General features: G+C 38.3%; 1 protein-coding gene across 1 annotated transcript; it reads right to left on the reverse strand.

Annotated features, from left to right (window-relative positions):
• Nucleotides 1–654: 654 nt before the first annotated feature.
• SLC17A5 (solute carrier family 17 member 5) lies at nucleotides 655–23,740 on the reverse strand. The gene is made up of 11 exons (XM_064707400.1): nucleotides 23,424–23,740; nucleotides 20,061–20,257; nucleotides 18,420–18,653; nucleotides 17,867–17,954; nucleotides 15,167–15,253; nucleotides 13,756–13,874; nucleotides 12,680–12,838; nucleotides 10,320–10,452; nucleotides 8,563–8,710; nucleotides 3,945–4,035; nucleotides 655–2,345 (listed from the first exon to the last, which is right to left on the reverse strand). The coding sequence occupies exons 1-11, from the start codon at nucleotides 23,482–23,484 to the stop codon at nucleotides 2,208–2,210; spliced, it is 1,455 nt and encodes a 484-aa protein (XP_064563470.1). The 5' UTR covers nucleotides 23,485–23,740; the 3' UTR covers nucleotides 655–2,207.
• Nucleotides 23,741–24,796: the final 1,056 nt, after the last annotated feature.

Here is a 24,796-nt window from a genome sequence, read left to right on the forward strand (position 1 = left end):
ATTAACTTCAGTGCAGCCTGCTGTCCACAAATAACATAAAGATTTACAGCATTTTTTTAGTCCTACTTTCCAAGCTGCCTTAGAAGTTACAGAATATGCAAAATTGGTGCATTAGATGAAGGGAAAAGAAAATCTAGTCTGCTGGTCCAAAATTTTCTGGACTGCTCAGGTGCTCATATTCCTAAAATTCAGTTTTAACTAAATCCAGTTCAGACTCATGTAACTGATACAGGGAATGTCTACATACACTTCTACTGCATCTACACCATTAAGTATGTTTTTTTTAAATTTTAATATTCAGCTGAACATTTTTCAAGGAAAAAGACTAAAAGCACACGAAGCTGAAGTTTCCAACTTCAGAAGAGGTGGAATTGCAACCCTGTCCAATCTTTTATTTTTTAACCCCCCCCCTTTTTAACCAAAGATAAGGAAAGAGTACAAATTTCTATTTACATAAAGTGCAATTATTACCTTTAATACAGTGTCAGGTGGAAGATAATACTTACCTGAAAAGCCAGACAAAAATCTTCTGAGGAAGGTAATTTTCCAAGAAAATATTAACTATTCCTTAATCCAGTCAACAACCTTGTTGTTCAGCATACTTTCAAAATGCTGTTTTAACTTCATGGAGACAGAAATTTTCAACAACAGATGCACATGTAAATATTCAATCCATTTATTGTAGAAACACCGAAGACACAATATAGTTTTAACATACTCCTACTGAATAAGTACTAATTTAATCTGAACAAAACACTGTTTATTGTGGAAATGCTGCAGACACAAACAGAGATTTAAACACAGTTTAAATCCACCATCAGAGAACATGACACTTCAAGGAAGGCCAAAACAAAATGGCTCTTAAAGCTAAAAAGTAGAGGCAGATGCCATTTCCTAGAAATGAAGGAAGGTAGGCTCCACTGGAGCAGCTTTAGTACTGGGCTTTTCTTTTGGATTGGTGGTAAATGAAAAACCCAGAGCCCAGTGATTTTTCCTTTTTATCTAATTGCTCCAATCCAGGAATCTTTGGCACAGGAATTTTCCTTTGCTTTGTGGCTCTATCATTATTCAGCCATTTGTTCTCAACAAGGCCACTGTTTTTATAACTTTTAATCCTACTCTGTGGCATTTAAGTGTGTGTTGTGCAAAGAATGTTCTTGAGTGTCAAATTCCATATTGATAGAAGAGTAACAGCACCAAGTTGTTGCACTAGTTCTTTTATACTCTAGTTTCATCTGGCTAACGAACAAGGCTGTTAGAGAACTGATTTATTTGCTACTCATTATTTGCTACACTGGTCTTATTTTATTTCATTTACACCAACAAGCTGACAAACATATCTACATGTAAGAGGAAAGAATTCCACTGCATTGATTTAAAGGGACAAAAAATTAATTGCCAAACTGAAAGTTATTTTAAGGTAATCATGCAGATATTCTATTTCTAGTTCACTCTTGTACACTGCCTAGATTTAAACCACTGAGCTGTATTGCTTCTTTTTTGCAGGGAGAAATAAAAATAAGGTCCATTTGAAAAACTTGCACCACAGAGGACATGTGGTTTATTCTCAGTTCCAATGCTAGATTTACTTCTTTGTTGCTGTGTATTAGTTGTGAAACTGTATTCATGAAACAGGGAATGTTTATATATTCAAAACTTGTGCATAAAATAGAAGTTAGCCATTGTTAAAACAATGACAAAATAAAAGCACTATAAAAGATTGTATGAAACTAGAGCTCTTCTACAATTTTTTAAACAGCAAAAAACTATCAGTTTCATAATGGAAATCAAAACACATTCTTGGGTACAGTTCTTTGCATGTCATTCCTCCTTACAGTGCTACAAAATCACTTTACTTTCTCCTCTCATTTTAGTATCAGCAAACATCTGCCTACACACTAATTCAGAAAATATTAATTAAAAACTGGAAAGTATTAGAGCCTAGCACACGGATTTAAAATGTCTCTGATCATATATTTGATATCAAGTCCTAGCATGAAATTTCTATAGTTAATCCAAGTAGTTTCTTGTGAGGAAATAGCAGATATAGTCTGCCAGATTATTTTCAGTACAAAAGATACACAGATAAAATCATTTAACTGAATAGCTCTGAAGACTCCTAGGCATCAGCAGGGAAGGCACTTTTCTGGTCACACAGTTCTAAGCACAACGGGACTCAGCACAGCTTTGGTATTTCAACATCTCCTTCAGTTTCTATGCAAGTGATATCCACTGACTGCCCAGTCCTGAACTTCTCCACTTGCAAATAATGCAAAGAAAATTGCTCCAAATAGATTAATAGAAGCAGCAATATAGAAAACCATTTGCCATTCTTCCACAGTATTCTGTCAAACAGGGGAAAGAAAAAAAAAAAGATGCAGTCAATTTGCGGCTTCACACTCAAGAAAAAGTAATTTTAAAATCGGTGCTACATGCCTTGACTATTCAAATGTAAATGCCATTCAGCATGATTTCACAGCAACATAAAAGCATTATAAACCTAAAGGATGAAATCATTAGTAAAGTCAATTTCAGTTTTATAATATAGCTTACACCGACAGTCTTATCAGAACTGCATTACCCTACCTGGATCAGTTTATCACCCAAGAAGCAGAACCATTGACACAAAGGCAGACAATGTTACTGTAAGGGAAACACTACTTTGGCTTCCAGATCAGGTGATCCGAGAGCTGAAGTGCCCTGCACTGTGCAGTATTCCTAATGACCACTATATGAACAGTCCAGATTCATGTGCCTTTTGGTCCAAACAAGGTAGCTACCCCTACTCAGATTTCAAGAGTAACCCTCTAAACTCTGGTATTTAAGAAAGGCCTTAATAAATGTGTAGTAAAGAACTGTGGTTTATTTGCCTTTTGGGTTTTTTTTCTTTTCAAATAAAGAAAAAACATCTATAGACGCCTTAAAGGTTTGGGTTTGTTTTAAGTTCCAGATGATGCTGTAACAAACCTGCAAATAATCTTACTACAAAAACAGAATACCTGAAGAGTGCATTAGTATGGAGGGGAGAGAACTAAACTGAACAAAAATACCCTAAAACAACCCACTTGTTAAGGTATCTGGAAGAACTGATTTTCTTGGAATGTATTAATGAATATTTTCTGATTGTTTTTGGTTAGAGCATGATGATAATAACTCCAAGGTGAATAGTTTGATCCTCATATGGGCCATTCACTTAAGAGCTGGACTCAAATATCCTTGTGGGTCCCTTCCAATTCAGAATATCTTGTGATCTGTGATTTTAAAGAAAATCTTTAGAATGACCTCCAACTCTAAAAACTTCAAGTGTATCACTAAGCTTATCTCCCAAGTGTATCACTTATCTCTTCAAGTGTATCTCTAAGCCCATCTCCCTTTCTTGAAAAAGACAATGTTCACTGATTGTTCATCTTCACATTTTCATTGAAAAATTAGTAATAAAAAACTCTTCAAAAGCCCCAGTGCTTCCCTTTTTCTATCCAAATCACCACACCACCTTGTTAGTCAAATCTAACACTACAATCTAGTTTCTCACTTGACTGAGAAGTGCTGACATTAGAACTCAACACCTCACGTGAGAACCTAATTAAAAAAAAACAAGGAAGAACTTGTTCTAGTTTAATAAAGCAATACCACAAATGTCTCATCTAGTTGGCATTTTATCAGAGTTCTACTGTGATAAAAATATATTCATTCAATTCCTAGAGAATATAAGGAGTGAGTCAGTAAAATTTTCAAGTCTTATAAAGGTCTTTGATTTTACCCTTATTTTCCTGACCAAAATCATGAAAATAAGAGTTAGGAATTAAGTAATTCACAACAATGCAACAATGTGACTTACAGGTGTAACCCATGTTTCATTTAAGGACTGCAGACTTGAGAAGAGGGAATTTCTATGCAACTGAGATAAAAATATAACAACTGAAAAAAATAATAAACAGACTCACATTATGAGTGAGGCTTTTGGCAATAACTGGCCCCACCATTCCTGGGATAGTAGCAAAAGAATTTGTGATCCCAAGGAGAATTCCAGCATACCTGCAAGAGAAGTTGTTAACACTGCTTATTAACTTGTAAGGCTTATCAATCATGGAAAAAATTTTGTCTAACTTGCATGTAGGGCTTGTCTTGAACACACAAGAGAAATTAAAACACAAATATTCCACTGTGACATGCTTTTCTTCTTATAACAACTGACAGCTTTGCACATACATTTTAAGGGACATAGTTTAGTGGTGAAATTGGCAGTTAGGTTAATGGTTGGGTGTGATGATCTTAAAGATCCTTTTCTACTTCAATGATTCTGCATGTCTTTATTTTCCAGAGGCTAGGTATGGAATTTAACTTAAATTGCCTATGGCTTTGCTCAAGATCCATAATCCAAACTCGCATCCCCTTTGCTAAGCCACAACCAAACTGACTGGAATGGGTCCACTGGAGCAGTTAAAGACATATTGGATGTCTTGAAGCAGAAAGACAAGAAGTATGACAAAGTGCTGCTTGCCAACAGTAAGAGTTGGTTCAGGTTTCACTGCTAAAAATTTGTTTGCCAAGACGGCAGTATCAGCAGTGTGCCTGGATATCCCCATTACATTACAAAGTGTTTATTCCAAAGATAGGAGTTCAGAGTGCTGTGGCAATCCTTCCCTTCAGCTTTCTGTGGGTCAAGGCCAATGGGAAATGGGCCTGACCAAACCAGTTCTGCTGGTTGCCCTTCCTGCAGCTCCATTCTGAGGGCTCCTGCTCATGAACGTGCTGCTCTCTCACACACAAATGTACGTGTATGCACCAGCAGCCATAAAAACTTGCTGGGAAAAGCTGGTAACTTGCTTAATATCTGAGTCTCAGCACCTCACCTCCAAGCAATTCAAGATCTCTCTCACAGGCATGTTGCAATACTGCAAGTTTGAAACTGTAACACAAGTGCAGACTTGTGAGAGAGACTGAAGAGAAGTAAGAGCCAGATGTTCCACAGAAGTTTGACCTTCTAACCACCAGGGCACAGATCCCTATGTTTTGGACTTTCAAGGTGAATTTGTTGGGTGAAGAATCTTACAAAATACTAATAGTTGCAGTTTACTGTAAGAGAAAGGAATCATATCCCACTGATCCTTTTCGGCTGTTCAGAGTAAAATTATGCCTTCACCAATATCAACATAACAGAAACATATTTCATCTCTAAAGAGAAATTCATAGCTTTGGAATTTTCTTTACCAAAACAGGAGAATTTAACCATGCAGCATTGTTACAAAAGATTGCAATATTCATTCCAGTGATATTAGAAAAACATGTGCTTTTTTTCCTGAGAAAGGGAAACAACAATCTAGCCTACTAGTTGATTTTTTTCTTGAAACTCTGCACTACATATCAGTTTAAAGCATGGCAATGCTTTAGTTAAAACTTCTTTATTTCTTATAAACCTAGCATGCAGTCTTCCTATCTTGGAAAGTGGTTTAGAATGATTAGGCCTTTATGAAGCTGAATGTCAAAGTGTAAAAGTTTCCCTTAGGAAAATAAGCATATAAAGCAAAACCCTGTTTAGAGCCTTTAAGTAGAACCAAATGTACTTTAAATGTCTTCAACATGTTTAAGCACTACAACACTGCTAACAGACACTTTTAAAACTAAACATAGTTTAATAGTTTCTCTGGTCAACAAAGATCTTTGCCAACCAATAGCTGGCTAAATGCCTCTGTTTATGCCCAGTGTTTCTGACATAGGTTGCATTCTTGATAGTGCTTGCTGTTTGATGCAGATAACTGGGATGGCACTCCCTTAGCACAGTGGAAACTCCCACATGAAAAGGGAAAGCACTAAGTGACATGTCTGTAGATCAGAACCAATAGAAGGCTGTTGGTCAGGTTCTTATGGCATACTGGGGATAACCAAATACAAATTAACTCGCAGAGCAGTCAAGTAGTAAAATCAAGAGTAAAATAAACAGCTATGTGAAGTGTTTAGTGTACAACAGAGCCACATGAATATTACAAGGGACCATGGTAACACCAATATTAAAATTTTTAAAAATAAAAAGGTATTAATGTAGATTTAAAGCTAAAATAGAATATATACTCCCCAAAAGAACAATCTTGTGTCCCTTCTGTCCCCAACATCATAATAAATACATCATAGCAACCAAAACCACATAGCAAATATTGTTATTAATTAAGCATCAGTATTTTCATTCACTTTTTTTCCTGTGAATATAATAATTATTTCTTTGATATAATGGAAGTTTTAGTAGCAAAAAGGGATCATTTGCTATTCTTGGCAGCATACTTTTAACCAGTCTAAATGGGCATTTGTGCATTTTGAAACTGCTTTGAATAATTTCTGGTTTTTCTAACGTCTTCCAGTTAAGTATGAAAAATAAATATTGAGCTCTGAGTAAACTCTTTACCAAGGTTTCCTTGGCAGACCCTGTTTTAAGATTTCTACAATTATGTCAAGCATTTCTTTGAAATTGTGCATATCTGCCTTGATAATTTTATCCAACAAAGTTCAGACAAGTTGCAAAAAATTAAGTGTGAGGGAAGAGGAAAGACAGTCTTCTTTTTCTTCTCATCTCAGATGTTTTTTGCATTTCTGTATCTGAAGAAATTTTTTAATATGATCTTTGTTACGAGGACATGCTTTTTTCCTTCTCTGTCCCCATTTGAACAGATTTACCCTGAAGTAAAGCATGCATGTGCTGAATAGAAAATCACTGATTTCCATCAATCAGCACCCACCCTGATCTCATCACCACCAAGGAAAGTCTTCCCACATATGCAGCCACTTGCCTCTAGAGGCAATGCTGGGCCCAAGTCTGTGAACCATCAGCAAGACATTTACCCTCTTGCAATCAGTGTGCTCCCTTCTGCCTGTCTGAGAGGGAAGAAGAGCTAGAGGAACTTGTCTGGTGCAAATGCAAAAAGCAGGATTTATCAAGGGCAGGAAGAATAGAGTGGGATCTGGATCAGCAGCAGTTCATGTGAGATAACTAACTATGCCCGCTGACAGGCATCAGCATGGTGTAACATCATTTTCTTCTTGTGGCTTTTTTCCAACACCTAAAATACTCTGAATACTGTTATAAGCAAATTGACTCTTGAAATACACATATTTGAAATGCAAAATGAAGTATCTAAAATTAGAAGACACACACAACATCCTAGTTTGGGAAACCTCAACCATTGCCTACATACAGAAGTTCCTTGTATGTGTAAATCACACTGCAGTTGCATGATTCCCTTCTTCCTGTCACAGCTCTGTTGTATTCCATGGACAGGTTAAATTGTACTCACGTAACAACCACCATTTAATACATATTTCGGAAATTAACTCTTGTAGTTCTGCAAAACTAAGCTTGAAACAGAAGTTGTGTAATGGTCCCATAACACCCCAGAAGAACTGCTTTACGTATATTTTCTAAGTTTGTAGTTATTTAAAATATGACTTAAAACAAAGTGCACCACAGAAACTGTTTTTCTTACTTCCATATTCAATTCAGCATTACAAGCTGTTTATAGCTGGCCACTGATGCCTCCCCTCTTGCTTACTACCTAACCTCACCTGCCAAGATTAACTGGATTTCCATTATTTCATATCCATTTGTTAAGTCAAAAATTGTCCATGATTGTGGATATGATCACCATAATTTCAATTGCCAAAGCCTGAATACCATCTTCAACTGGGATGCAAGGTCTCCCATAAGTTGTCTAGATGATCAGAATTTTTTTCTAGATGCTACTTCTACAAAATATTTTTTCCTCTACACTTACACTTAAAGCCTTTTCATTTTACACATTAATACTGAAACACACTCTTCCTTGGACATAAAGTCATTTGACCCTGTTCACATCTAAATGCTACCATAAATTGGTAAATGAAGGACAAAGCAAAGTGCTTTACTTCTACCAGTGCACTTTTAAAAGAATATACATACATACAGACTCCTTGGGAAACTGACAGATCTGCCCAATTATGAATTTGTAACACATTGGAGAAACTACAGCCTGAAGTCTCAACTTTCCATTCTTGAAAATTATTGCATTTAAGAGCAATTGTACATACCTGATTTGTTACCTACTGACAAATCAGGTCAACTACTTGTAACAAGATTTAGATTCCAGTGTACAGAATGTTTTGCAAATGCACCATAGTGCTTAAATGTGGTAATGTTCATACCAGAGGTTGATAGCTATGATGGAAAAGTTGAAAATAGTGAAACACTTAGCTGTATTGTACAGTTCAAAAAGCACTGTCCTATTATAAACATGAATCAAAAGTCTATCAAGTCTATAATTAAAATCTGTAACTACAGAAATTATATAATTTATTACTGCAGGATCAAACCTGAAATGATTTCAAACTATTGTTTGTGTCATATCCTCTGCCATATAGCACTTTTTGGAAATACAGTGTTTAATATTGTAAACCCAAGTAACTGTCAGTGTTTACACTCCAGGCCTGTACACCACATGCTCCACAGCTACATTTCCAAGGCACCCCAGAAACACAAAAAGAAAAAAAGGAGGTCATAAACTTTTCACATGCACTAACAACACTTTCAGCAATACTTACGAAGGTGCTATATCCAGATGGTTGATGCTGTAGCCTGATGTACAAAATCCTCCTAGTGTTGTCGATATGGTCACGAATGCCACAGCCAGGGCGTAGTTGCAGCCTATGAATCCGGCTGCTACTAGGAACAGCGCCGGTCCAATCATTCCTTCAAGACAGAAGCCTGAGACTCAATGGACGCCTGGAGGCTCCCAGCGCTTTCCATCCACCCTCGGCCGCCCCCTGGCGCACGGAGCCGGCAGCGCAGGGCCCACGCAGCGCGGCGGGACAGAGCCGGGCTGGGCTGGACGGGACCGAAAGATCTCCCAGCTCCAACCCCTGCCACTGGCAGGGCCACCTTCCACTACATCAGGTTGGTCAAAGCCCCGTCCAACCTGGCCTCAAGCACTTCCAGCTCTGACCAACCTGTTCCAGTGCCTCACCACCCTCTCAGTAAATAATCTTTCCTATTATCTAATTCAAATCTACTCCCTTTCAGTCTGAAGCCATTCCCCCTTGTGCTATCACTACATGTCCTTGTTAAAAGGAAGAGCAGACGGGTTGCAAAACTTGTCTCAGGAAACAGCAACTCGATCAGAAATATCCCACTCTAGTGGCAAGGAACAAACTAGATTAAAAAACTAACAAAAATCAACAGGTTCTGAAAATTACCTCACAAGTTAATTTTACTTATTGCTATAAATAAATTGAAGCTGCACTGACACTGTGAACCCTGAGTGACTCCAAGATAGCTGTAGAGATGCTGCATGAAGCACTGGAAACAGTTTATCAGCCATCATGAGCTCATGCACACTGCTTCCTATCTTGGTAGCTGTCTCTCAGTACCAGAGCCCATTTCCATGACCCCAGCATGACCTCTGTGAACAGCTCCAAGTACACACTTTTGTTGATGAAGCCAACCTAAGTCTTGCTTTTCCTAAAACAACAACATTTTTTCTCATGAGTTATGCATACATGGGTGTGAGGTGTGCAGTCCTGCAGTAAATTGAATCACCAAAATAGCATAGGCTTAAAGACAAACAAAATGCCTGAGAATTTATTACAACAGCTGCTTTAAAGAAAGCAATTGAATCAGCTGAATTCAGCAGGCAGCAAGGATCACCATACAACAACTGGGCTACAATTTTTGTGGATCCTGTGCCTAATCTTTTTTTTTCCTTCAATTTCTTTCTCCTGTCCCCTCTTTATTCAGCAATCAACTTCTCTTTCTTAAATACAGCCTTTTACCAGCCTGATCTGGCTGATCTGTTGGTGATTTCAGATCATCTCTCCTCCCAGTTAGTCAAGACCATTTTGGATTATTTGGTCTTTCTACTGTGGTAGCTGCTGTAAATTTTGCAAGTTACTTTAGTCTTAGATAAACAAAACACTGAACAACAGAATAGGCTCATGCAGAACAATAATCCTGTCAGTTTGATAAACCTTTTCTGATAACAATGTTTCATTCACCCTTTTATGGTGACTTTACATGACCATTTATTTGATTGGTTTGCTTGTAGTCCAATTATCTTGACCTAAAAAAAAGCTTTTGACAATCTCTTATTGTTCTCTTATCCAGCAGGCCTACTTCTCATGGAAAAAGACAGGATTTACTCCTGACACATTAATGTAAAAATAAAGTTGTTCCTCTCAAGCCATGCACAATGCTGACTCATTTCACAGCAGAATGTCAGACTACTCCCCTAAGCCCTTAAATTTTCCCAAATTGATATTATTTTCTAAGATTATATGTTCCAAGAGATAATTCTTGCACCTACCTATTAGGGTAAAACATTTGCGAACACAAACAGTGGAGAAGTTCTGTTTTTCCCGTAAATAATCAGCAATTTGACCAGACAGAATTATACATAACCAGCATCCAAAATAAGGCAGGGCAGACAAAAATCCATTCTGTTAAGGAGGTAAAAGAAGACAGTTAAAACACTAAAATGACAAACCAATCCTAACTTAATCCATAACTACCAATGCAGTCAGATCAAAAACTCAAAGGTTTCGATCAGCAACTAGCTTCAGGAAGAAGAAAATCATAACTGAAGGTATCCTGTGGACATTAACCTGATTGTGGAAGTTGCCAGGATACCAATATCAAGCGAGTTACTAAAATAACTGGAAGCTGTAAATATTATTCAGAATTTTGAAAACTACACAGAATCTCTGGGTTTTGTATTACTGTTATATTATATTATTCCTAATCCATCTGCTGAAACATCTGGTGCTACCTGCAAACAGAAACAAAATCTAGAACTAGAATTTTTCATCACATCTAGACTGGACATCCCACAATCTCAAAGCTGAATTATTCAGGATCTGACATCACTTACACTGAAGTCACCAGTTAGTTTCCATTACTTTAAACACCTCTGCCTGATTCTATATGATTTTCTGATGAATGGGAACAAAAGGTGCTACTAAACTGCCCACATTTACAGCCTTTCCAAAAAATTATGGATAGTTACTGATAACAGAGCTATAATTTGACCTCATCTGTGATTCAAAAGGGGTATTTGAGTAGAAATAGTATGACCTTCATACACTAGTATGAAATGTATATTTGCCAAGAAGTGAAAGATTCCCTAGAAGTTTTAATTTTAAATGAAACAAGAAATTCATCCCCACCTGGAGTCCATTCTACCAGTACTTAAGCATGCTGCCTGTTGCATTTCAGTACTCAGTTTTCAAAAACAGTAAGTAAAATTTTGAAAAACAGAGACAGTCTCAGTAATAAAAAACTTTTTCGAAGCACTGTTCAATGACACAGCATTATTTAAACTAATTTCTGTATTTTAGAAAGGAAACTGAACAGCAACAAGTGTATAATATTTTAAACCATAATGCAATTTCCATCTAAATGTGTGGCAACACTTAGTCCAACACTATTACTCAAGTTTTGGTTTTTTTTGATGTTCATGACAGTCAGTACTCTAAGCTACTCCAAAAAGAAAAAAACATGACCCAAAGTCAAAGGAAATCACTTCACAGCAGAATCTGCTACCATTTAATGTAATGGTGTTTTACAAAATACACGCAACCGAGAGCTGTGGTAGCAAATGACTTTCACAAATATTGATGCCTCTTCAGGGAATACCTGAAGGACTAACGAGGAGCCCAACAAGCAACATCAGTTAGTTTTTTCCAGCTATTTTGCAGCTTGCCCTAATGCAACCTTCTGTTCTAATGCTAAAGTTCCCCATCTTCTCCTCCCAAGATTGCTGGTATCACCTCTTTCTTGCATGGCATTCATCTTCAGATGGCTCTAAACTAGTTTGGTTTGTGAAACCAGGAAAAGACTATGTTAAACTTCTTGCAATTTCTGAGCACCTTTTTATCTTAGCTATACCAGTTTCTCCAGGTAAGCTATGCCATCACCAAAACTGTTTCATTAAAGGCAGACCAGTACAGTCAAGTAAATGCTGTAAATAAGAATATTCCACCTTCCCAACCCCCTTATTTTTCCTTGGTAAATAATTTAATTTTATAAAATCTCCTTATAAAGCACTACATCTGGATCTTAAGGCTATGGTTTTGTTTCATCCAGTTACCTTAGTAAGAAAAGGGATTTTACCTCTACTGCTCATTGAGGAAAGAAATGGACAATCTGGAAAGTGATCCTATCAGAATGAAGCTTCTCTCTGGTCCCTTTCTCCCCCAAACCCCATCCTTAAAATAGTTTCAAAAATGTCACTTGTCCAATGGTTTTCTTAGTTTTATTTTTAACTGGAAATGTTCTCCTTTATGAATTAGCAAAGAAGTAGATACTATTGCAGAAGTCATAAAACTTGGTGTAAAATCTGAAATAGTCATAGAAGCCATATAACAAAGAAACTATTTTTATAGTTCCTGTTTTAAAGCAGGGCAGGTAAAGATGGGTACCATGCATCTTCAAACAGAAAATTTAACATGAAAGCTAGCACTAAAGGAAATAAGTCAAATAAGTCCATAAAGTAGAAATTAAAAGGCAGGCAACATTTTTGATGCATCTGCTTAACTGCGTGGGGTTATAATTTCCCAGCTATACATTTACATTCCAAGGTTCTTAAACAGCTTCCTCTATTCTAAACAGCAGGTGATTTAGTTGCTTTAATTCAGAAGAAAATTACTACATTTGTATACATCTCACCTCCTGTGCATCAAATCGCAGGATTTCCTTCATGTACGTGGGCAAGAGTGTTAGAAGTGTATAGAAAGTCCAGTTGTAAGAGAAGTGTGCCACAACAATGGCCCAGAGTGGAAGGGATCCCAGCATAGGTCTCCAGGGAACAGACTTCTGTGTAGAAAGCTGGCAAGCAGGAGACAAAGAGAAAAGAAGGAAATCAGAATGGTGATATGAACATTTATTAAATACAGTGGTTTTGATGCTAACCAAATCTATGCTCATGATCTATTCTGAAAGGCACAAAACAGTCTCAGTCGAGAGATGCAAGTCATCAGCAATGAATGAATTACTTGTCTTCAGTTCTCAATGAAGGTTTACTAAGGTATGTTACTGCTCTGATGTCTACTATTCCAAAGTAAACCAATTACTACATTTTGTAATTCAAAAAGTGTGCCTTTCCTTGTTGAAATTTGATGCCTTCTGCTTTTATTATAAACAATTAAATATTTAGTCACCCCTCGGGTGTTGATTTAGCTGAACCCTTCCTGCTCAATCCTAGATATTAATTTTGGTCTCTCAGCCAGCTTCACTGTTTGTAGATACATATCCCCCCAGGCATAGGAATGAATCTTATGCAGACTTCAGGAACTGGCTCATAAACATTTTCTCTGTGAATAGTCATCTATTTCTTAGTTAAGATGACAGGCTGAGAAAGAGAAATGCTGTAAAATATGGTATTGCAAATGTTAAAGACATTATACAGGTCTGGATCTAGTATAAAATTACAGATTTGAGCATTTTTTTAATACAAAGTTTTTTAAATAAAGCACCTCAACAACATCTGTAACAAAAAGCATAATTATAAATGCTTTGTTTGATTACTGATTGTTTTTCAGTTTACAAATGAACTATTTAAAAAAAAAATTGTTTGAAAAGTCCTGTCTCCATCTCAGGTTAAGAATGCTATTCTAAACATAAACATGTTTACATAAACATATAACAAAACATGTAACAAAAAATAAACAAAGCTTGACATTAATGACCATGTTTGTGGTTTATGTTCAGACTGAAGTAGGTTGGTCTCTACTAAAGTGCTGTACCTGATCTTTTAGAGAAGACAGTATATATTCTCTTTCAGCATGTGAAATGCTCCTGTGAGTTTCTGGGGTATCACTAACCAACAACATCCAGAAGAACCACCACAATACGCCAAGGGCACCTATTGTTGTGAAAAGATGGGTGAAGAGACAGAAATTTTAAAAAAGCTTAAAAATTTTATTAAGTAATACTCTCAGATTATATAGTCAGAAGTATTTTCTCAATACTCCAATATAATTTTAATGAACATTATTTTTCTATCTACTTACAAACGCCAGTTCCCCAAAGTGGCTTAACAATGCCCATTTAGATACAGTAAAGAATGAAGATGACTAAGCAGAATTTTTTCTTTTTATTTTTTCCTCTTTTGTTTCCTCTGCTTGAAGTTCTTCATGCAGCAAGAAAGCTGTGTGCTCATACATAATTGTATTTTTATCAGTCACATGGAAAAGCCACAAAGGGTATGGCTCACCCTCAGGAAATAAAAAGTTCACGTTAAGTTTAATCACAAGAAATACTCCATGCACATATACAAAATATCATTACATAATATACCAGCTTATTACATAAAATTTTATTAAGCTTTTATTACATAAAATATCAGCCTAATTCTGCAAGCCAAGCCCAGAATTTTCATTTGAAAAAAGTTAACTTTTCAATAATTGGTCCAAAATAACTGGACTTTTATGTAATTGTAACATTTTAACTTATTTCATTTTGTTCAGTTCTACATTTTAACTTGCTTAATTTTGTTCAGTTCTTTGGTTTGAATCTTTGTGACTTGTAAAAAGTTGGAGATTTTTTGTGAGGAAAATGTTAACTCTTGTCTTATATTCTGATTCTGCCTTTCCCATGCAGAATATGAAATGTCTCACACACATAAACAGACCTGTAAAAGGCATTAGGTGAGACATGCTGTTAAAAATAATTTTCTGTTTCAGCTTCTTCCAGAATATATGACATAGTACATATGCTATGCATTCCTTCAGAGTCCCTGTGACTGCTAGGGATTTTCCAGTTTACATTTTAAGCAGCAGTAACTTTTCACACGTTTGTTCATTCAAAGTTGAGATTTATTCCTGGGATTAAAGTTATTAACTCAATTTCACACTTCAGATAAGAAATTTCAGCCTGTTGTTTTCAAGTGGTGGGAGAGTTAAGAGCATTTGACTTGCACCAGTTTTTGTCCAACTCAGAGACAGCTTTGCTCACTGGAAAAAGGCTTATTTAGCCATTCATTGGAATCTACTTAGCCTTAAATATCTCTAATTGCCCAGAAGAAATAAAACAGCAACCCAACATGTCAAACACTCTTTTATATTGTATGCTTTTCAAAAAGAATATGGATTGTACTTTTAATAATTAAGAAAAATCAAAACAACACCAAAAAATCAAAGAAAAATCAAAACTCACCAAATATGTAGAACACATAAACCCAGTTCATATAGTAACAAATTAAACCAGATAGTGGCAGAGACACAACAGTTCCCAGCTGTGCACCTACCAGAAGAAAGCAAAACAAAGTGGAAAAATAATCAGATCTCCTATGGACCCCTTAAGTATAAGTGCCGTTTCAGAGTTATTTTATTTTTCTGTAATAAATCATGAATAAAAATTGTCACTACCACTAGAGGGTTGTGCATTGCTTTAAACAAACACAGGCACAATGAGCTGCCTTGGCAGCTCCAAGCAAATAGAGCCATAAAGCCCTAAGAAGCCAAAATTAGAAGCAATGAGCAATAAAATAAATTGATAAGCATTCCTAGCACATTTGTCCCAAAAACGTGATGGCTCTAACACATCTAAACCAATGCAAATTAGTCAAAACAAGAGAGAGCTGAGCACAGTATGATTAAGGCCTTGGGAATATAATGAGCCAATACAGTCTGTTTGCTTATTTTGTATCTCCTTCTAGCACCACAAAACCCGGAATTCTAGAAACATGAAGCAGAAGTCAGGCATATATAACCAGTAAGTTCAAATTCCATGTTTCCTGAATGGGACAGGGTCTAGGATCAAGGGAGAAGGGAAAGATAAGCAGCTCAGAATAAAGCCAAAAGGCAGAAAGAACTATTCCTGTGCTTATAATTCAACATATATTTTGCAAAGAATAAGGATGGCAGGTATTTCCCTTTCAAAATCTAAACCAGAAACCTGTATTATTTACATACTTGACAGCCTACTGGTGATAAACAGCAGGTTTTGTCTCTTAATGTTAGCTGCAAAATTACTTCTCCGAACTTAATCTCAACTCAGAAAATATTATGTTGATATTTCGGCTACCTAGACTCCATCTTCATGGAAACAATTTTTATTTGAGGCAGAAAGCTCCAACAATGAATAAAACCACATACATCATGCAAAATATAAATCAAAATAACAACTACATATAACCTCAACCACATGTTCTCAGAAAATCAACAGGATCGTGATTAAATTAACTACAGACCACATGACTGCCAACGTGGAAGGAAAGGAAGGAAAACAGCCTGCCAAGATTACACAAGATATCTTATCCACCCGTGACTGCTAACAATGGGCTGTTGAAGGCCACAATCTCTTCTCACTAGTACACTAGCATATATTTTCACACAATACAAAAGGACAGTTTAAAAGTTCCCAGTTGTAAATGCAGTAGAAGGCAATTCCAACTCTGTTTGCTCTGCTTAACTTGTGTGCTTGTCCCACATGAAGACTTCTTTTGAAGTATATTTAATTAAATACCAAGGCAGAAAACAGATTTTCAAAAAACAGAAAGAAAAAAGTTTTTTGATGCATTTGATGAGTTGAAGTAGGTCTTTGAAGGGTCACTTCAATGAGTGATGAGACACTTGGTTCAGAGCAAAGTGAGGAATTGTGAGGAAAAAGGATTAAGGCTACATCCCTCTGGGAAAAATGAGTCACTCTTAGCTCCTTAAGAAACTGTAGCTGAAATTTGCATTGTATAGACCTGTCTTCTTGATAAAAAACCTAATTATTACTAATAAGAGTGAGCAAAGCAAACCATTACTTCAGTAACCAAATACAAAATTTGTCATCCTCAAAGAAATAATATCAATTTTGACTAGCAAATTTAGAAACCTATATTTTTCACCTGCCCCTCAAATACTGCACTGAGCAACGTGACTGACCAATAAATCCCCAAAAAGAAGGCTCAGTGGAGGCAGGCAAGAACAACATGTCCATGTCCTGGGGAATGACACTGGGTGTGACCAACCACGACTTTATCTCAACACAAAGGGCACCAGAGGGTGGCTCTGGCTTAGATAAACAGTTGTGTCAGTCCAGTGGATCAGCTGATGGTGTAAATCTTTCTCCTCATTCATTAAAAGTGAGACTGTCTCACTGACTTAGCCAGACCAACATGAGGGGAGTGAATACATGGGTTAGTCTAACACAAAGTACAAAAGTTAAACAACAGAATTTTTGAGAGAACAGACTTGACCTGCAGTCAACCCAAATTGAAGTGTACTGCAATTGCTATATTTTGCTAAGTGTCAACTTACATTTGCTAAGTGCTAACTTATACTTGTGCTGTGCTTTCAGTACATTCTGTATCATTCTGCTAAATCAAAAATCCTGTGTAGCACCAAGTATCTTCAAAGAAGTTAATCTGATATCAAACATAACCCCTTCCAGACACAGAATATCTAGGATAATATGGTCAAAGAGTACTGACAAGGAGCTCTTGCAGCAATACATGGGACCTTGGATGTTTTCCTCCCAAAGTTCTTCCAAGAACACTTAAAAAACCCTCCAAAAACCAACCAAACAGCTATCTTCTGTGACTGCCCAGCTTTTTTGTTCCTAATGCTAAATATTTTTTATTTTCAGTATCTTCTATTAATCAGCTTCACAGTAATTATTTTCACCACTTTATACCAAAGTTAGACTCAAGTTTATATTTATTTGCAGATCAATACCTTTTGTCAGGTTATAAAAACCATGAATAAATTAAGAAAACTAATGGAAAGCAAGATTTACTTAATTGTTACATTTTCTGGATTAAATACTGATTAAAATTTACAATATAAATCCCTTTGATTTAAGTCAATCCTCCCTGTTTCTGCAGTAAAAATGTATAATCCCATTATCAGCGTGGGAATTTCTCACCTGCATATGAAATACTAAGGAGCTTGCTGCGTTCCAGCGGAGGAGCCCAAGACGACCACATTGAATGCATAGCTGGAAAGGTAACACCCTAGAAAACATCATTTCATTCTGCTGAAATGCAAGGATTTTAGAACTCACTTCAACTTTACATGTTTCAAAGCAGTAGTACAATCTATGAGTTTGTTGTCTACCAAGAAACCACTTATAAAAATTGTGCAAGGCATGAGAATACAGAGGCAGAATTATTTTCTCCTGCTTTTGAGTCTGTATGTACTGGAAAAGCAGCAACAACACAAACATCACTGTTTTGAGGCCCTGGTTTCCAAAAAATGAGAATGGTTTTGTCTCAGGTATCCTTACATTTCTTATTTGAAAAGCTTAGACTAAAATATAGTAAAAATGCTTTAATTATCTAAAAATCATAAAACTAAGCCACTCAAATGAAACAATCCTATACTATTCCAGCATAACAAACCCCACTGAGTCTAATCACTACAATTTTAAACAAATTATTCAGATACATTTTGAAATTACATAGAAGAAACAGGATTACCTCTCCCAGTCCTTCCAAGGCTCTGACAGCTATGAGGTAGCCAACTCCCAAATTTGCAGCTAAGGGAGTAAGCAAGGTGAATATGGAGGTACCAAAGATGCCAAACCCCAGCAACAGTTTGCCTCCAATTCTGCTGGCAAGATATCCTCCTGGAATCTGAGTAATGATATAGCCATAGAAAAAAGAACCAAGGATCCATCCCTGAGTCTCAGCATCCCAAGAATACTTTTCTCCCTAAGAAGAGAAAAAACCCCAACAAAATGCAGTAAGTTTAAGATGGCAGTTTCTCTGACCGCATTTTTTATTACATTGATCCACTGTTTATTCCATTATAGATAAATTTCAAATTTTTTGTGACGTGCTCCCTAGGGTCTCCTTCCTCTACACCCACCTGTACTGCAATCAAAGCTGAGTAAAAAGCTAGTTCAGGTAGTTCACAATCTGTTTGGACATATCTAACCCATGTATGAAAATCATTACTACATGAAATAAAAGTGTTCTGTCAGTTACCCCTTTCTGAATCCTAAGCAGCTTGGGTTAGGGACAGGTACTGACTATGTAAGTCTGCCTGAGTACGAATCCCACTTCTGAATCACAGAGTGGACATTCTGTCATGCTCTATGAAAAGGCTCTACCTGCAGAAAATTTATGGACCAAAAAAAAAACTAATAAGAAAATGCAGGTGCTTAAATTTAATGTAAAGAAAGAGAGCAGTCAAGGACAGGGCTCACAAGGGTGGGTAGAATAATGGGAGAAGCACAACAGAGGGAAGATGAGTTTAGTGGTCAATGCAATAAAAGTGAAGATGATTGAGATAGGAATCTGCAGCTGTAAAGGACGCCAGCAAGAAGACAGGAACCGTTGCCCAATAAAGTGATTCTGAAATTTGGGATCACTTCCAAAAGATCAATTTTTCTGCATCTAAACAAGCAGCATACATTTCACAGAAATGATGAGACAGAATCTTCCCATAAAGTTCACCACTATAATTTGTGATAAATAATAAATGAAAGCAAACAAAATGAAAGCAGGAAGATGGCAAGAGTGCTCACAACTACTTCAACTACAAGATAAGATCTGTGCAAGTCCAAATTCACAAAGCTGAGGTTTTTTTTAGAAATCTTTTTTTTCCGTATCTGTCAGCTCAGTTAAGAAGCATGATTTTAAGGATTACTGGAATTCAGAGGTAAAGGATATAAAGACAAAATGCATTATCTGGGAAAGAGATTGAAGAAGTGAAGAGAGAAATGGTACATGTTAATTTGTAATGAAATTTCATGCCATTGTGGCTGTACAAAGAGCAGGCAAATTGGACAGTGATGGGAGCTCTGACGCAGATATAACAGTAATCAATTGGTAAGTGGCATACAAAACAGTGAGTCATGGCAGACCTACGTGATCAGATTAGCCAGTTTCTAAGGAATAGCACAGAAAAGAGGTATGTAAAAACCTGTCCCTGAGCACAGCACTTCTCAATTAGCTAGTCATTTAAGGCTAATATTTCCCAGAATAGCTTTAAAAGGACCACTGGAAAGGCTATCCAATAAAAACCAGCCTGCTCTTTCTATGGTTCTATCTATCCCTGAGTTCTAAAGGCACTTTGACATGCCATGCTACAGGACAGTATGTGTGAGACCTCACCGTGGTGTTGCGAGGAACATTTATGGTGGAGGAATGCTCCGGGCACACATTGGAAGTCACATTCTTGGCTGAGCTTGTGTTAGGTTGTACCATATCCACCAGAGCGACGCTGAGGTTCACACGCAGCGCATACACCAGGAAGAACCCAAAGCAGGCCAGGAGGGCGAGATTGTAGCGAGCTGAGCAGCACGCAGGGACTGAAACGAGAGCAAGTGAAAAACGTTTAACAGATCTAACAGAATAAGAACAACTCAGCAGTTTCTACTAAGGTTCTCAGAAATCTTTGGGTAAGATAAAGAATTAGCAAGAAGAGAAGATAATTTTTTTTCTTTAAGGGGTAGAGTCTGAGGCTGGTTGAAAAAAATTTAAAACCCCACTTTCATACTGATGTGCAAAGCAAATGTAATCCTCATTTAGACAACAGGCAGCTACCCACACTAGAGTGAGGACTGCAGAGGATGCATAGTGTGTGGTTTGTGGAAATGGATTTAGAAACATAGTTTCATAAGTCCTCTCCAAAATACTGTAATATTTTTTCAAGACAGAATTTCACACTTAAAAAAACCCCAAAACAATTAGTGGAAAGCCTGTAACATACACAAAAATGGCTCAAGAAACACAAATACTTCTAAAATTGTGCTGAAGAACAGTCATTGCTTCAGACTGTTTTCTAGGACAAATTTTCCTTCCATAAGTTTGCTTATAAGGGAATATGCATTTGCTGACAGCTGACAAAACTACAGAAAGGGGGATGGCAAACACTGTGGTGGCACTGTGAAACAGTAACAGGTTCCCAGTTGCCCAGTACACCCTCTTGGCTGTCACAAGACAACAAAGGAAATGAGTCCTAAGATTTGTACCGTGACATTAAAGTCAGCTCTGTCAGTTGTTTATACACAGATAGCAGACTATGCCCTGTAACACAGTTATTGATTTCCTACAGCAGTACACAGCAGCATTAGGCAGAGAGCATTCATCAGTGCCAGGAGATCCAGACCAGAGCTGAGCTTAAGAGTTTGAATATTTGCAGCTACTCTTTATCAACTGGGAATGCCTGAAACTACTGAGCAGGAATGTCAAATCAAGGAGGAACTACTTGAACAATCTGCTGAATTTGCAAATTGAGCGTAGAGTTTCCCCTCCTGTGAGGGAGCTACATTACTAATGGTAGGATTTATAACCTGGATGTCTGAAACTGGGAAGATTAGCAGATATTACATCAGCTCACACCAGTCTACAGTGAACTCATCTTTCAATAGTCGGAGTTCAAATGATGAATAGAACAAGTACATCTATCAACAGGACTGACCAGAACCTTATCTGCTACTGCAGAATGTCGCTTGAGTGGATTTTCTGATCTGCAGTAAGAAACAAAGGACATGCCCTGTGGACAAAGATACTTTCCCCTTCCCAGTAACTTGCCTGAAACAAGGAATGAGCCTATGTGATTTTACATTTCAGGGGGAACACCAACAGAACCTTCCTGCAAGATTGTTTTTCATTAAATTAAGAGAACTTTCCCATTTTTGAAGTCTCTAATCCTGACAAAGTTTATGTGAAGTTCATTATGGCTGCACAAGTTGTTAAAATGACACAGAGATGCTGTACTTGCTGTGTTCATTTAATAAATAAATAATAAACAAAGCTATTGTACAAATATGCAAAACCCCTTCCAGACCTGTGGTAATTGCAAATTTGGCCTCAGAAGCATTTAAAAAAGTCATCCTGGATTTCTAAATGACATGAGGGAGAGCAGCCAAGATTTTATTGCTTACATTAAAAACAACAGGCACCAAGAACAGGAAGTACTACACAAAAACTAGTCAAGCAGCTTTGTCGTTCTTTGTTGTTGTTTAAAAAGCAATTTGCCTTAAGTAGAAAATGTAAAGTCATATAATTTATAAAAATGAATATAATTACAGGTAAAGCTACTTAACTGTTCTACTTCTTGTAGTTGCTGGGGTTAGATAATAATAACAGAAAGCTGAATAAGACACTGTTGATGTAACTCTTCCTTGGAAATGTAGATTAACTGGAACATCCATTACTCTTCCTCTATAAGGCCCTTACTGCTATATAACTTGCATGGAGAGCAAGCTCCACAAAACAGATGTGCAAGAACTTAAGGTCACTAGTGTCAGATTTTTTTTCCTCAACTGTAAACATTTTATTAAAAACGTTTACCTAACAAACATGTAGAATTGAAGTCTGGAGCAAATAGCTACTAAATTATTGGTTCCCTGTCATTCCATCACGTGCATTTGAAATACGTTAAGAATATTAGATCAGGTTAACAAAACAGAAGATTCAAGAAGATTACAGGTGTGTTTCAGGAGAGTGCTATAATCAGAGCCACAGACATTCACTCCCCTAAAGTTTAAAGCAGCTAACCAAAGCTTAAAGCATTGGGTTCAAGGTCTTACCTTGACTAGCAGTCTTTGGTCCTACGTCTATAGCAAACTCTGATTTCAGGGGCATGTTTTAAAGCAATGTAGCTGTAATTTAACAACATTCTTAAACTGCAGTTAAAAAAGGTCTGTGCTGCAAGTTGCACGGCAGTTTAAAGGAAGTTGCTCATCTGCAGTAGTTTTCCTTGTGGGTGAGGTGAGCCACTGTGCAAACTTAAGAACTTACTGCTTTAGGAAGAGCTCAAATTCTCTCCTTCTGGCACTTTTAAAGTCATTTTGTTAGCAGCACCCCTTGATGCAGTTGCACATCTGCTAAGTAGGTTAGATCATTTTTGCATGGCATGCTAAAGAAACAAAAAATCTTATTCTACTCTTTATAGGTTGTACATTCTGGGAAGCAAAACAGCACAGACAAATATGAACATGCGGGCTCTGTTAAGCTCTGACCATATATCGAGCCTCGTCTCCTACCTTCGTGCATCCTTTCACCTTCCTTCCTCTCCATACTTGCAACAAGCAATTAGTCTTAACTCAAATTCTACCTTCATAAGAAATTTTGACACAATCTCGGTAGCTTTTAATATTTGCACCGGTATTTGGGCTGGGATGTCTTTACTGTAACGACACCGAGCAGAGGACTGGTGTCTGACAGGGCTGCGCTCCTGGCCCCTCCACCGACAGAGCCGCGACCGCTGTCGGGACTCGGGGCCGTGCCTGATCAGCACCCCCGGGCACCGCGGCGGCCCCGGCACCGAGCGCCGCTAACGGCGCGGGCGGGCGGCGCAGCCCCCGGGCCCGTCACCGCTGTCCCCCCCGTCCCCCCGTAACCGCTGTCCCCCCGTCAGCCCGGCAGTGTCACGGCGGCACCGACCCCGGGCCCCACAGCGGCGCTCGCGGCCCGCGCCTCCATGGCAACGCGACGCCGCCACCCGGGGGCAGCTGCCGCCCGTCTCACCCGTGTCGGGCTGGGGCTCCTTCAGCAGTGGGGTGCGATCCTCTCCCTCCTCGGGCTCCATCGCGCTGCTGTCACCCGGACCGCGCAGCGCGCTCAGGGCCAGACCGCCCGGCGCCACTGCTACGGCCAGGAGCGTGGCCCGGCCTGGCTCGACTTAGCTCAGCTCAGCTCGGCTCGGCTCTGCCCAGCTCTGCTCGGCTTCAGTTTCCCCCGCCGTCGCTCCCCGCGCTCTCGGCTCTGCCCCGCCGGGGCCGGGCAGCGGCGGCCGCAGCCCCGGCGATCATGTGACGGGCAGGGGCGGGCGGAAACGCCTTCAGCGCCACGCTGCTGCCGGGCCGCCCTCGGCCGCCATCTTTAGTGAGGGCGGCCGCTCCCTCGCTCCTCCCCCCTTCCCTCCGGCTGACGGAGCCGCAGGAGCGCGTCCGCAGGCGGGCGGCGGGTGTCGCTGTGCGCGGTGTCCCGAATGCTGAGGGAAAAGTTCCTTGTAGTTAGGACTAATCTGATCAGGCTGATTTCAGCACAAGCGGCTGCTCCTCAGTAAAGGCGAGCGGCCTGTTGGTGCGGGTCCCCTGCGGCAGCCACGGACGGAGAAGGAAAGGCTCGAGCTGCGGGCGCTGGGTCTCTCTGTAACCACCGAAATACCATTTAACAATAAATTGCAATATCTGCAATGCATTGTCCTTTTGCTCTGTGTGTGCGTGCAGCGCACAACTGCTGGAGTGAGGTTTTAAAATCAGAATGTGAAGGGGTTGGAATGGACCTTACAGATTGTGAAAAATGCATATTATATGGCTTTACGCAGATATTTACTATATGTATTATGTTGTATTGATTAGTAGTGCTTTATTAACATTTTAATAGTATGGTAAGTGTAGTTTTGTAGTTAAAAGGTAACTTTGGTAGTTAAAATAGGAACTATGTACGTGAGATATTTTTTAAAGAAAGGAATGAGGTAATCGCACCAGATAGCAGCCACAGGACATCTAAATCTTTCAGAGAAAGAGAATTTATTGCTCTCTTATCAGAAAAAACCTTCTTCCCGCCTTGCTCAGCCATGTAGACGCCGTTAGGATTAAGAGGAAGAAGCTGATACTGACCAGACCAAATCCTTTGTTTGAATGGAATTTATGCATCATGTATGAGATGTATGAATATGCTACAGGTTATTGCTTTCAAGGGTTAATCCTTTGTTAACAGGCGTCCTTTTTTGGGCTTATTTTGTTCAGACGGTCCATAACTCTTTATTCTTATTGTCTTGTTTTGTCCTAATCTCAGCTGTTCAAATTTTTATTACTCTAATTCTATTGCTATTTTTATAACCATTTTATTACTATTAAACTTTTAAAATTTCAAAAACAAGTGATTGGCATTTT

This window comes from Zonotrichia leucophrys, chromosome 3, assembly GCF_028769735.1.
Source record: "Zonotrichia leucophrys gambelii isolate GWCS_2022_RI chromosome 3, RI_Zleu_2.0, whole genome shotgun sequence".
Taxonomy (NCBI): Eukaryota; Metazoa; Chordata; class Aves; order Passeriformes; family Passerellidae; genus Zonotrichia; species Zonotrichia leucophrys.

What these genes read in the sequence shown, in the direction of transcription:
- SLC17A5 (XM_064707400.1), bottom strand. Translation starts at nt 23,484, where the DNA reads ATGGAGCCCGAGGAGGGAGAGGATCGCACCCCACTGCTGAAGGAGCCC. An exon ending in CATCTGGATATAGCACCTTC is followed by an intron (nt 4,036 to 8,562) that starts GTAAGTATTGCT and finishes CTTCTCTTGCAG; the next exon opens with GTATGCTGGAATTCTCCTTG. An exon ending in CCAAAAGCCTCACTCATAAT is followed by an intron (nt 2,346 to 3,944) that starts GTGAGTCTGTTT and finishes CCTGTTTGACAG; the next exon opens with AATACTGTGGAAGAATGGCA.